This window comes from Mandrillus leucophaeus, unplaced genomic scaffold (genome assembly GCF_000951045.1).
Source record: "Mandrillus leucophaeus isolate KB7577 unplaced genomic scaffold, Mleu.le_1.0 Scaffold880, whole genome shotgun sequence".
NCBI classification, from domain to species: Eukaryota; Metazoa; Chordata; class Mammalia; order Primates; family Cercopithecidae; genus Mandrillus; species Mandrillus leucophaeus.
Genome location: NW_012109586.1, coordinates 179,484 through 191,581, shown reverse-complemented (window position 1 = coordinate 191,581; position 12,098 = coordinate 179,484). Strand labels below are relative to the sequence as shown.

Here is a 12,098-nt window from a genome sequence, read left to right as displayed (position 1 = left end):
TTCAATATATATATTCTATTTATCCAGAAACTTATTGACATATAAATTCAGAACCCCTTGGTACTTATTTTTCATATCAGTACATATATGCACCAGATTAATCACATCAATATTTATTCCTACTTTGGACCATTTAGTTTTCTATCTTACCAAGACAGGCATTGTGATTGGGCATATCCTAGGATACAAGCAGTTTCCACAGATCTGTAGATAGTCCCCACCACTAAGGGAATAATATGCTTTGTAAACAAATGCTGTGTGTGTCCATGAGGACATGCAAAAGCACTACAATGTACCTCATGAGGGTATCTCAACACTCCTGCCTGCTTAGTCTCAGAGTCCTAGGCATTGGTGGTGAAGAAAGGGTGGAGACAGGAGAGAGAATGGGCAGTGTTAAGTGATACCTGAATTGACCTGTAAAGTCAGAGTAGATTTCAAAGAAAAATTGCAAAGCCAGTGAAGTTTTTCTTTGGATTTTTTTTTTTTCATTTCCAGATGTCTATTTTAATCAATAAGAAAACTTCATGTCTGCTGAACTACTGGGGTGCTGATCCCAAATGGGCTTCTGGCTGACCTAAACCTCACTTTCTCTGGTGTATAGCATTGAAGAGAGAGCAAAGGTTTTGCAGTCCTCTCAGGACTGCAAAACCTTTGCTCTGCCAAGATAACCAGCACTGTTTCATTTAAGAACCTTTGGGAACAACATTTGTCCAGCATTGGGAGAGATGGCCCTCCCAGCATCAGTTTCCCAATGATAGACATGGAACATAATTTGTATCTCTAAGACACTGAAATTTTGTATCCGTGTTTTACAAAATCTTAAGTATAAACTAGCCTTTCCTAACTAATACATTCTTCCCCCTTTTTTCCCCTCCTAGTAAAAAGTTAATGGACTTCTGTTTTTGGAACAAGAGATTAGATTAGCTGACCCATTGTCTTGGTCAGCTCAGGACACTATAGCAAAATACCATAGCATGGGTGGTTTAAACAACACATTTATTTCTCACAGTTGGGCAGACTGGAAGTCCAAGATCAAGATGCCAGAATATCTGGTTCCCAGTGAGAGCCTTTTTCCTGGCTTGTAGACAGCTGCAGGGGTGGGGTGAAGATCTTGTGTTCTTTATTTCCTTATAATGGCAGTAATCCCATCATGAGGGTCCCACTTTCAGGACCTAATCTAAACTCAATTGCCTCCCAAGAGCCCTACTTCCAAATACTATTACACTGGGAGACAGGGCTTCTATACATGAATTTTCTGGACACATTCAGTCCATAACACCCACATATTACAACTAGTAATACAGGCAGAGTGAACAGTGGCATTCTAACATCAATTTAGTTGGAGGCAAAGCAGTGCATCCTATTAAAAACAAACCTGGTGAAATTAGAGGGAAGAATGAGTGAGTGGTTCTTCCATTTAGAGGTGGCTGAGGGGCACCATGCATAAGAGAAATGATGTTAAGTGACATTTCCTAGATTGGCATTTCATCCCAATCTACACTAGATGAGCAAACCTGAAAATTTTCTTAACTTTCCTGAGCCTCAGTTTCCTCATCTGTTAAAAAATATATATATATTTCTCATATTATTGTTAGAAGGATTAAATGAGATAACACATATAAAATACCTAGCACAGTGCTTGGAGATTAGCAATAAATTTAATAAATAGAACAATTACTTTTATATTTTTTAATGGTTTTTTAATCTCATCTCAATTCCTGTCTGATTACAGCCATGCATGCTTCAGCAGTGTAAAAATAATTATTTTCATTCATTTGAATGGCTTACCACTTTTGCCTAATGATGTGTAGCACAATAGTTGTTATACATATCATTAAATATGTGTCTGGTTAATCTTGTTATAATTTTAATTGCAACATGAAATTCCTCTCATGCATACTCAGCCATCAAAGGATGTAGTTCATGAAACATGGCTGGCTACTGTCAACCTGAAAGAATTACAGGGAACATTGATCACATATAGTATATATCATAGACCTGAGAAGAGTGTCGCACAAAAGAAAGAAAACAAATTTAGAAGTCATGTACACCAAGAACTGAAAGCTTTACCCAACCACTGTAATTTATTCAACTTTATTCTAAGAGTTTTTCTCTGAAAAATGTGGCTAGTGATATGCACCATGTAGGATCTTGTGAGGAATCGAGATATTTTATGTAAGATGATCAACAAGGACCTTGGAACACAATAGACGTTAATTATATTAGATATTATGACTTCCATACTATTGGACTTTAACTTGGAAGGGACTTCCAGAAGTCCATAGTATTAACCACCTCTGCTTCAAAGGCAAGATGTTGTCACTTCCCCCACTCTCATTTTCTACGAACACAGGGTATAAGACACCAGCGTGATTTGCCCAAGGTTAGGCAGTTTGCAAGTGAAGGAAGTAGAAGCTGAGCCAGCGATGGGTGCCCCACCTCTTCGTTTACTTCCTCCTTTCACTCAGCTCATGCCCGTGGCTGGCAAAACAACCCAAAGCACACATTCTTCTGGTGCTGAGTCAGTGGCATCCTGTGCCTTCCCAAAGAGAGGAAGCACATTTGAGTCAGGAGGAAATGGAATTGCCAAGTAGGAAAAGAAATCCGAGAACAGAGGACAGCTGACCTGTTCTGTGCTATAAATGTGGCAAAAAGCCACATTAAAATGATTCTGCAGACTCTGTAATCTTGAGAAAATTAAAGTGTGTCAGTATCTGAATCTACATTCCTCCTTCAGGAAGGAAACTAGAATGACTTCCTGTTAATAAGAGCCTGTCTTTATAAGGCCTAAACCCCAAGTTTCCCGGGAGACCTGGCCTTCCTTTTGGGTGTCATCCCTGAATACTTTCTTTCTCATTTAGGTCTCCTTCCCCTGAGTCTGCCTCAGTGTACAGATGGAGCAAGGAATCTGAGCTGTCCCAGATGCTGGCTGCACACTGTCACTGTGGTAGTGGCTGCTCATTCAAGGACCACATCTAACATGTGCAGTCCCATCTCAGAATGGGTAGCTGCTTTCTCAGAAAATTTAGTGCTGGTGCACAAACCTTGACTCAGAGCCCTATGAGACTGATAGAAAAGTCAGACTTGACTACTCGATTTCTTTCCTTTCTATTATCATTGTGACCTAGTCTTCTCTCTGAAGCCATGGGGACAGCGTGTTATGGTGGTTTGAACCTTGGTATAGTATCTCACTGGGAGGTGAGTCACTTTTCTTTTCAGATGTTCCAATAAAAGGGTCATTGCAAGGAAGAAATAAAAGACTATGGCTGAATAGACTAGATATACATTAGGTATGAGGAAAATGATAGTGTGCCTTTATTTGCTGCAAAATAAAAGCTAAGTCTAGAGAAAGAGAGCTATAATAAATATAAATATTTCTGATAATTTCAAATGGATAGGGGTAAAGATAGAGGAGAGTGCTACTTCCCCGTCATGTTGAATATCTCATTTTCTATAACTATAATTTAAAATTTATGAATTTATGAAAAAAATAATTTAAAATAAAGTTAATATGGAGAAGCAGTGTGCCTTTAGAGAGTTTTATATATATATATATATACACACACACACACACACACACACACACACACACACTAGGTATTAATTCATTTCCATTTTAATTGAAATGACTTTTCATACATCAGGAAAACCTTTAATAAAGGAAGCAAAACTAGACGTTTGACATGACACTTTGTTGATGAATTTGGAATATTGAAGCAATTTGAGGATAAATATTTTTCTGGTTATGATAGAATCAAGTTATGATTTTTCTGGTGATGAACTTGTGGTTTGGAAGATTAAGAGCATTGTTGCCAGAGGAGTTGTTTTTTATCAGCTGGGGCAATTTTGTTGGGTTCTTCAGTAAGGTCCTGGCAAAAGCCAGTCTCATGATTAAAGCTGAGAATCCCAAGATGCTCCATGAATTTTTTAAACCTAAATATGTTCATAATAACTAAACACATTGTATCTCAATGTCCTTCATAACAATTTTGGAGAAGTGGGGAAGCAGTTAACTTCTTTTTTTCTGCATTAAGTGTCAAAGAAGGGGAAAATGTGCTTTTATGTAGGTTCTATAAATGAAGTTCTGAAACATTTTCTAGAAGTCATATCATCTATACTACTAAGAGTTCAGTATGTTTTGTATACAATTTGTTTATATCAATACACCCACTTAAAACACTATTGATGCCACAAAGAGTTTGAAAAAAGTAACACTGTGGAAACGTTGGTGTGAGCCAGTATTGCCTGTTTGTATGGCTTGATGATTTCAAGCCTACTTGGCACATAAACCATATGGGACTATTCCTGGGATGTGATTTCCATTTGGGCTCAGTCCTATGACTAGCTGATAAGGGCTACGGAAATGTATATGAGAGGAAAGTTGTAGCGGTTATACACTCATCTAGATAATCAAATGGAGGCACTTATGGATGAATAGCTACAATTTCTGTCTACCTTGAAAACTACTGAGGAAGATGAAATGGTCAGGGTCAATAAGTGGACCCATACAGTTCAAACCTGTGTTGTTCAAGGGTCAACTGTATAGTACTTGCAGTTTTCTGGAAAATGTGTTAAGTTTCACGTTGAAAAAGTATGGTTGCTGCAAAACAATCCAGGTACAATTCTGACCATGTTCTCTTGTTTCTTTAAATTAAAGGAAGACGTTCACAAACTCTTCCCTTATCTCATAGCCCAATTTTCAGGAAGTCTAGAATTGTGCTCTTGTCTCATTTGCCCTCATTTTACCAATGAGGAGACAGTTTCATAGCATGAGAGGGATAACTACTGAGCTAGGTTAGCAAAAATTATTCACGTAAGAGAAGGCCCTTGGGAACACTGACAGGATTGTTACCTAGTCCTTCTTTTCTTGGGTCATTATGAACTTTAAAAGGAAATCTATGTTCCATCTCTCTTGTTCGTGTTCTTAAGAGTGAAGCAAGAAGCTTTACTACTTAAAAAAATGCTGGAACAGGGCATACCTACTGTATGTCAGACACTGAATTTGTGCTAAGGATACAGCTGTGAAAAAGACAAACATAATTTACATTCACAAATGCCACTGTGAAATGATAAGCGAACAAATAAGTGGTGAATGTGTAGGGGACTAGTTCTTCCATGGCAAAATTACTCCTATGGGAACTTATAGTAAAACAGTTAAAGTACAGTAAGGTTATCTTTTATAAAATTAACCTGAAGTAACTATAGAATTTTGGAGTTGTAGGCCAGGTGCCGTGGCTCATGCCTATAATCTGAGCACTTTGGGAGGCTGAAGCAGTAAGATCACCTGAGGTCAGGAGTTCGACACCAGCCTGGCCAACATGATGAATCCTCATCTCCACTAAAAATACAAAAATTAGCCGAGCATGGTGATGTGCACCTATAATCCCAGATACTCAGGAGGCTGAGGCAGGAGAATCACTTGAACCTGGGAGACAGAGGTTTCAATGAGCCAAGATCATGCCATTGCACTCCAGCCTGGGCAACAAGAGTGAGACTCCATCTCAAAATAAATAAATAAATAATAAAGAAGGAAGAAGAAGAAGAAATTTGGAGTTATAGACCCCCTTTGTGAGAGGCTTTGGACAGATATAGACTCTCTGGCCTGTTTAGGAAAAGAAAGGACATCAGTTTCCTACTGCTTAACAAATGACTACAAACTTAATGGTTTCAAACATATTATCTTCAAGTTCTACAAGTTAGGAGTCTTATAGAACTAAAAGTATCAGCAGAACTATATTCCCTCTGGAAGGTCTAGGGAGATTCTGTCCTTGCCTTTTCTAGCTTACAGAGCAAACTTGTCCAACCCACAGGGCACACGTGGCACAGGATGGCTTTGAATGCGGCCCAACACAAATATGTAAACTTTCTTCAAACGTTGAGATTTTTTTTTTGCGATTTTTTTAAAGCTCTTCAGCTATCATTAGTGTTAATATATTTGATGTGTGGCCCAAGACAATTCTTCTAATATGGTCCAGGGAAGTCAAAAAATTGGACACCCCTGTTCTAAAGGCTTCTGACCATCCTTGGCTCATGGCCACATCACTCAACTTCTGCTTCCAGTCTCACATCTTCTTTGCCTCTAACTCTCTTGCATCCCTCTTTCACCTGTAGGGACCTATATGATTACACTGAGCCTGCCTATATAATATAATCCAGGATACTCATCTCAGCATTCTTTTTTTTTTTTTTTTTTTTTTTTTTTTTTTTTTTTGCGTAAAAACACTTGATTTTTATTCTGTATTTTATTACTGAAATATGTTGTCCTACCCATCCCACCCTACAATAAAAATCTCACTCAGGCCCCCCATTTCTTTCCCTCATCCCCTCTTCCACCACACCATCCCGGAGCAAGTGATCCAGGATTACCTGACCACTGGCCATTTTGGAGTGTGTCCATTGGGTAGCAATGTGGAAACCACCAGGGCCTTTGTGAAGAAAATGGAGGGGGTTGAGGGAGTCCCAGGAGAGGCTTATTTGAGGGCCTTGGCCACTTGCTCATAGGCGAGCTCGATCTCCTCATCATCTGGACAGGTGGAAACGAATTCTTCCCGCGGGTAGGCATTGCTCAAATACCGATGCGCTTCCCGGAAGGCCTCGGGGATGGTGAATCTCCGGTACTTCTTACACGCCACCTGTACTATGTGTAACTTTGGCAACAGGTTGCAGTCAGCCAGGGTGAGCTCGTTGCCATCCAGAAACTTCCTCTGAGAGACACCTTCATGTTCAGCACTGGTTTCATCCACTTCTTCTGGGAGGGGGGATGTTAAGTAATTGTCTAAAACCTTCAGGGCGTTCAGGAGTCCCTTCTCCAGATTATCATTGAGTGGTGGGTTTGAATTCTTGAAGTAGGCAGAAAATTTGGCAAACATGTCCAGCCCAGCAGTGTTGGACTCAGGGTTCAGAGCTGCTAGCTTGGGGTACCTGGAAGGGCACAGCACTGCCTCCAGAAATTCCTCAATCTTGTTGGTGTCTGTGTGCACTTCAGTGCCATACAGCAGGAATGGGAGCTGCCCTTCTGGGCACAGCTTCTGCACTGTCTCAGTCCGCCTTTTGGTGTCAACGGTGGTAACATTGAAGGTGACTCCCTTGAGCCACAGTACCATGAACAGTCTCTGGGAGAACGGGCAGTTCCCAATCTTGGCCCCATCACTGCCAGCCTTTACGAACAATTCGACCTGCGGTTGTTCTTCGGCCATGGTTGCGGGGACCAGGAAGTGGCCGTCGCTGGGGGAACTGGGAGGGGCTGGGGCCAGGGAAGGCGGGTCTCACACTCAGGGATTCTCTCCCCTAGACCCAGGGCTGTCCCTTCAGTGCAATATAAGCTCAATCAGACCCTATTTGCTCCCAAACTCGGCCTCCTCACCAGCCCAACACACCCCACACCCAGCTCCTCCAGCTCGGTCCCCTTCCGGGCTGGATCAGAGAGCCTCAGCATTCTTAATCACATCTGTGAAGTAATTCTTTGCCATGTAAAGTAATAATGACGCATAAATTCTGGGGATTAGGAGGTAAATGTCTTTAGGGAGGAAATTCTGTCGCCTAGCACAGAACATAGAGTGAGAATTAAAAATGTTTCAATTTAACATCTGTTGGGGATGGAATGTTTCTGTAGCCCCCAAATTAATATGTTGAAATCTCAAACCTTAATATAATGGTGTTAAGAGGTGGAGTTTTGGCAGGTAATTAGGTCCTGAGGGGAGAGCCCTTATGAATGATTTCAGCACCCTTATAAAGGGGTTCACAGAGAACTCTCTCATCCTCTTCTCACCATGTGAAGATAAATGAGCAAACAGCCACCTGCAGCTCAAAAGAGAGCCCTCACCACAACCAAGCCATGCTGGTGCTCTGGTCTTGCACTTTCAGCCTCTAGAACTGTGAAAAATAAATTTCTGGTTTTTATTAGCTACCCAGTCTATGGTGCTTTGTTATAACATCTCAACCTAAGACAATAATTAATTCAGGTCTTAATTATTTGAAATAGATAAATATAGATGGAAAGACATTTTAGGTTGAGTTGGAGGAAATTATCTTCACACTCATTACTGTCAGTTTGCATCAGGCTCTTTTACAGTCTACATCTGTGTTTAGACCTTGTTCTACTTACAGAATAAGCACGAGTCCTAGTGATTGCCCTTCAGATACCTTCAAAGGGCAGTTTAACTATAAATTGGAACCACTCTTCTTTTGGAATAAATCAATAAAAATAGGCGCGGTGGCTCACGCCTGTAATCCCAGCACTTTGGGAGGCCGAGGCGGGCGGATCACAAGGTCAGGAGATCGAGACCATCGTGACTAACACAGTGAAACCCAGTCTCTACTAAAAAATACAAAAAATTAGCCGGGCGCGGTTGTGGGTGCCTGTAGTCCCAGCTACTCGGGAGGCTGAGGCAGGAGAATGGCGCGAACCCGGGAGGCGGAGCTTGCAGTGAGCCGAGATCGCGCCACTGCACTCCAGCCTGGGCGACAGAGACTCCGTCTCAAAAAAATAAATAAATAAATAAATAAAAATAAATAAAATAAAATCAATAAAAATAGGGGGATCTCCTAATAATAGGGCACTAATTGCTGAAAGAACAGACCAAAAAATATTTAATATATTTCAGTCCTGTGCCAATTATGAGAATAAGTGAAAAGAGTATACACTCCAAAGCTATTGGTCAAAACATGATAAAGAAAATAAATGCTTCCATAGTCTTCCAAATTAAAAGCTAATGTAAAGGTTGGATATTAGATTTTCTGATATACATTATATTGTACATACCAGAGAAAGAGAATCAATAGGTGATATATATTAGAGATACATATATGCACACACACATACACAAACTCACACACACACATATATATGAGATTTAGAAAGAGACTTATTTTAAGGAATTGGCTTATTCTAAGGAGTTGTGGAGGCTGACAAATCTGAAATTCTTTGGCCAGACTAGCAGGCTGAAAATTCAAGTAAGAGTGAGGTTGTAATCTTGAATCCAAAATCAGCAGGGCAGGCCAGCAGACTTGAAATTCAGGTGAGATTCCCATGTTGCAGTCTTGTGGCAGAAATCCTTCTTTGAGAAACCTCAGTCTTTGCTCTTATAGCCTTCAACTGATTGGATGAGGCCCACCCAAATTATGGAGGATAATTTGCCTTACTTAAAGTTAACTGACTGTAAATGTTAACTTACATCCACAAATGCCTTCACTGCAGTATCTAGACTAGTGTTTAACCAAATAACTGAGCACCATAGAACCTAGGCATGTTGATACATACAATTACCATCACAATGCCCAAGGCTGAGAGCAATATTCTTATTTCTTTGGTTGGGGCAGTGAGGACTTTTTTTGAGCAGAAGAGTCTTGAGAATTAGCAGTAATTCTCACTACTACCACTTATATTACTAAAGGCTGGCATTTAAATACAATAAAAGAAGTCAAAGATTTTTTAGAACTGAAAATTGGGAAAATATGAGATTTTGTTACTTATCATTGTATATAATTTCTTAGTAATGATTACTACTAGAACTACTTTATTGCACAGCCATCAATTCATGTAGAAGGACATGGGCATAAATCCCTGTGTTGATTAATTATTTTGGGAGCCTGGAATCACCTTGAATTAATCAGCCAGGTTACTTTAGAATATAATATATGACATTAATTTTATGATACTATGACAACTATGGAGAAACCAGCTGATTTGAAAATGGACCACCTATCACATTGATAAATAGAAACTGCCCAAATGCAGAGGAAATGTTGACTTAGAGAAATTTACAGATGTTGATGTTAATAAAAAATAGTTCCTTCATATTAAATATAACCAGATAATTTTTAAAAACTTGGAAAGATTAGGAGCTTAAATAAGTAAATGAAGCTGAGCTTAATGCAGAGAGATGTTTTACTAGTTCCCTTTTGAACTACTTTTTTAACTGAAAGAGAAAATAGACTTTTAAAAGTCACCAACATAATTACTTTAAAGATAACAACTGATGCTCATCTTTGTACCTGTTCAGGTACTATCTACTGGCATCATGCAGGAATGCTGGGCCACAGAACCAGGATTTCTATATAGAACCATATGCACATATATATCCTATACGAGAGGATATTGGTGATAGAAAACATTTGATTTCAAGGTAATTGAGCCTGACTTTGTATTCTATATGGGTGTATGTGTGACAGAGAGAGTGATTTATCTTAAGGAATTGTCTCACGTGCCTGGAGGCCTGGAAAATTCCAAATCTTCAGAGTAGACTGGCAGCCTGGAGATCCAGGGAACAGTTGACTTTTGAGTTTAAAAGTAGTCTGCTGACAGGGCAGTGTGCATTCTCATAAGGCCTCCAACTGATTGGAAGAGGCCCATTTACTTTATGGAGGGCAGTCTGCTCCATTCAAAGGCCACAGAGTTAAATGTTAATCTCATCCAAAAAACACCCTCACACAAACATCTAGAAGCATGTTTGACTAAATATCTGAGAAATGTCTCCAGCCAAACTGACACACAAAATTAACCATCACAGATTCTTAACTGATTTAAGCTATGAGTTGGAATCACATGTATAATGGGAATACAAGTAAGAACAGAAGAAATGAATGGATAATATGAAGTTCTTCCAGATTGGATAGTCATGTTTTATTTCCCAAGAGCTCTTTAGACCTCATAAATGCAAGTACAACTCTAATATTAACTGTAATAAAAATGACTTTATAAAGAGAATACATTGGTGGAGTAGCAAGAAAAGGATGTCAGCTCAGGAGGAGACAAAAGGTGAGTCTTTTTAGCAAGTAAAGCAGCCCTATTCATTTCCTCCCTTATGGGTGCCTCCTGTCCCTCCTCTGCACCACTGAACTCAGCTGCTCAGTAGCATGCAATGCTCAGCTCTCTACTTCTCTGCATGCCCCTTGTGCTCCTGACAGCAGAAGGGAAGGCTCTTGGAGAGACACTGCCAGCAAGATGCATTTCTAAGTTGGGAGTAGCTTACTACAACAGAGGCAGTGCTGAGCTCACCATCTGCAACGCCTACTTGTATTCCAGTCAGGTTTGTCTACCGAGTCTTCCTCACTCCCCGCTGTGCCATCAAACTGGCTGCAGTAAGAGATAAAGATACTTGTGTTTTTCCCACCACTGACCTATAACCAAGAACCATAACGATGAAGCATACTAATTCTAATCAGCAAAGGCCACTTGTTTACTCATTCGCCTTTTGCCTTTGTGATGTTCAACGTGCATCTCCAATCAGTCAGAGATGGAATGTGGATTTGATTTGGAAGGACTCCAGGCTCCTGTGCATTCTGAGCAGAGGCACCAGACCCCACTGCTAGGCTGTTCTATGACTATTACAACTCTAAATCTCAATAGAATGCTGCTACCACCAGCCAGTCCTAGTACCCGCAGTGTACCCAGATGAAAGCAAAAATAAAAAAACTTTTCAGATTATTCTTAATTACCTTCCAAAATTCAAGGAAGATTTCCATAGAGAGAAATTAAGCCATTGATTCTATCAATTGACATCTGATGCATCTTGGAAAATGTGGAATTAGATGTCATATGAAGGCCAATGGCATTGAAGTCCTTTATAGACCTTTTTTTTTCATCTGAAAAGATGATTTAGTTACATTTGAACAGGAAGATGAATTAAATGAAGTTTTAAAATAATTTCTAGGTATAGTTCTTTAACATTCTCTCATAAGGACCTTAGGGATAAACAAACAAAAAAATACAATAAACATGTCTTCTATACTATTCAAAATTAATTAACCAACTAAAGTTCTCAATAAAAAGTAGTTAATTTAACTATCAGATTCTTTCTTAATATGGCAAAGCAGTCTTGTTTAATGTGCTTACATTTATTCTTCTATTCCCTAGGCCAACAGTGTTTTTAATCTCCCTTTTATCTTGCCAAAATCTATTAATGAGTATATTTAAGTACACAAACATTAGGTTAGGAAAAATATTAACATATATAGTAGCTATTCACAATTATCCAGCCATAGCTTAGCCTTCTTTCCACCCTTTGTATACTACATGGGCCCTTTTATTAACTTACAGATTTTTTTCAAGGTAAGCATTAAAATTTTTTCCTAGCAGGCTTTATGTTGCTAAATAATAT

General features: G+C 39.4%; 1 protein-coding gene across 3 annotated transcripts in view; it reads right to left on the bottom strand.

The window, feature by feature from the left end:
- Positions 1–856: 856 nt before the first annotated feature.
- The window catches only part of LOC105531381 (chloride intracellular channel protein 1), a 20,575-nt gene continuing 9,333 nt past the window's right edge, over positions 857–12,098 (bottom strand). The window contains exons 1-3 of one of the 3 annotated variants that reach the window (XR_001004790.1): positions 6,334–7,422; positions 4,166–4,170; positions 857–871 (exon numbers count right to left, since the gene is read on the bottom strand). Coding sequence is in view for 2 of the 3 variants with exons in the window: in XM_011969306.1 (XP_011824696.1) it covers positions 6,471–7,196 (726 nt within the window). In the remaining variant the exon portion in view is untranslated. Of the gene's footprint in view, positions 872–4,165; positions 4,171–6,223; positions 7,423–10,756; positions 10,761–12,098 lie in introns of those variants that run through there. The other 2 variants (XM_011969307.1, XM_011969306.1) reach the window with 2 other exon arrangements.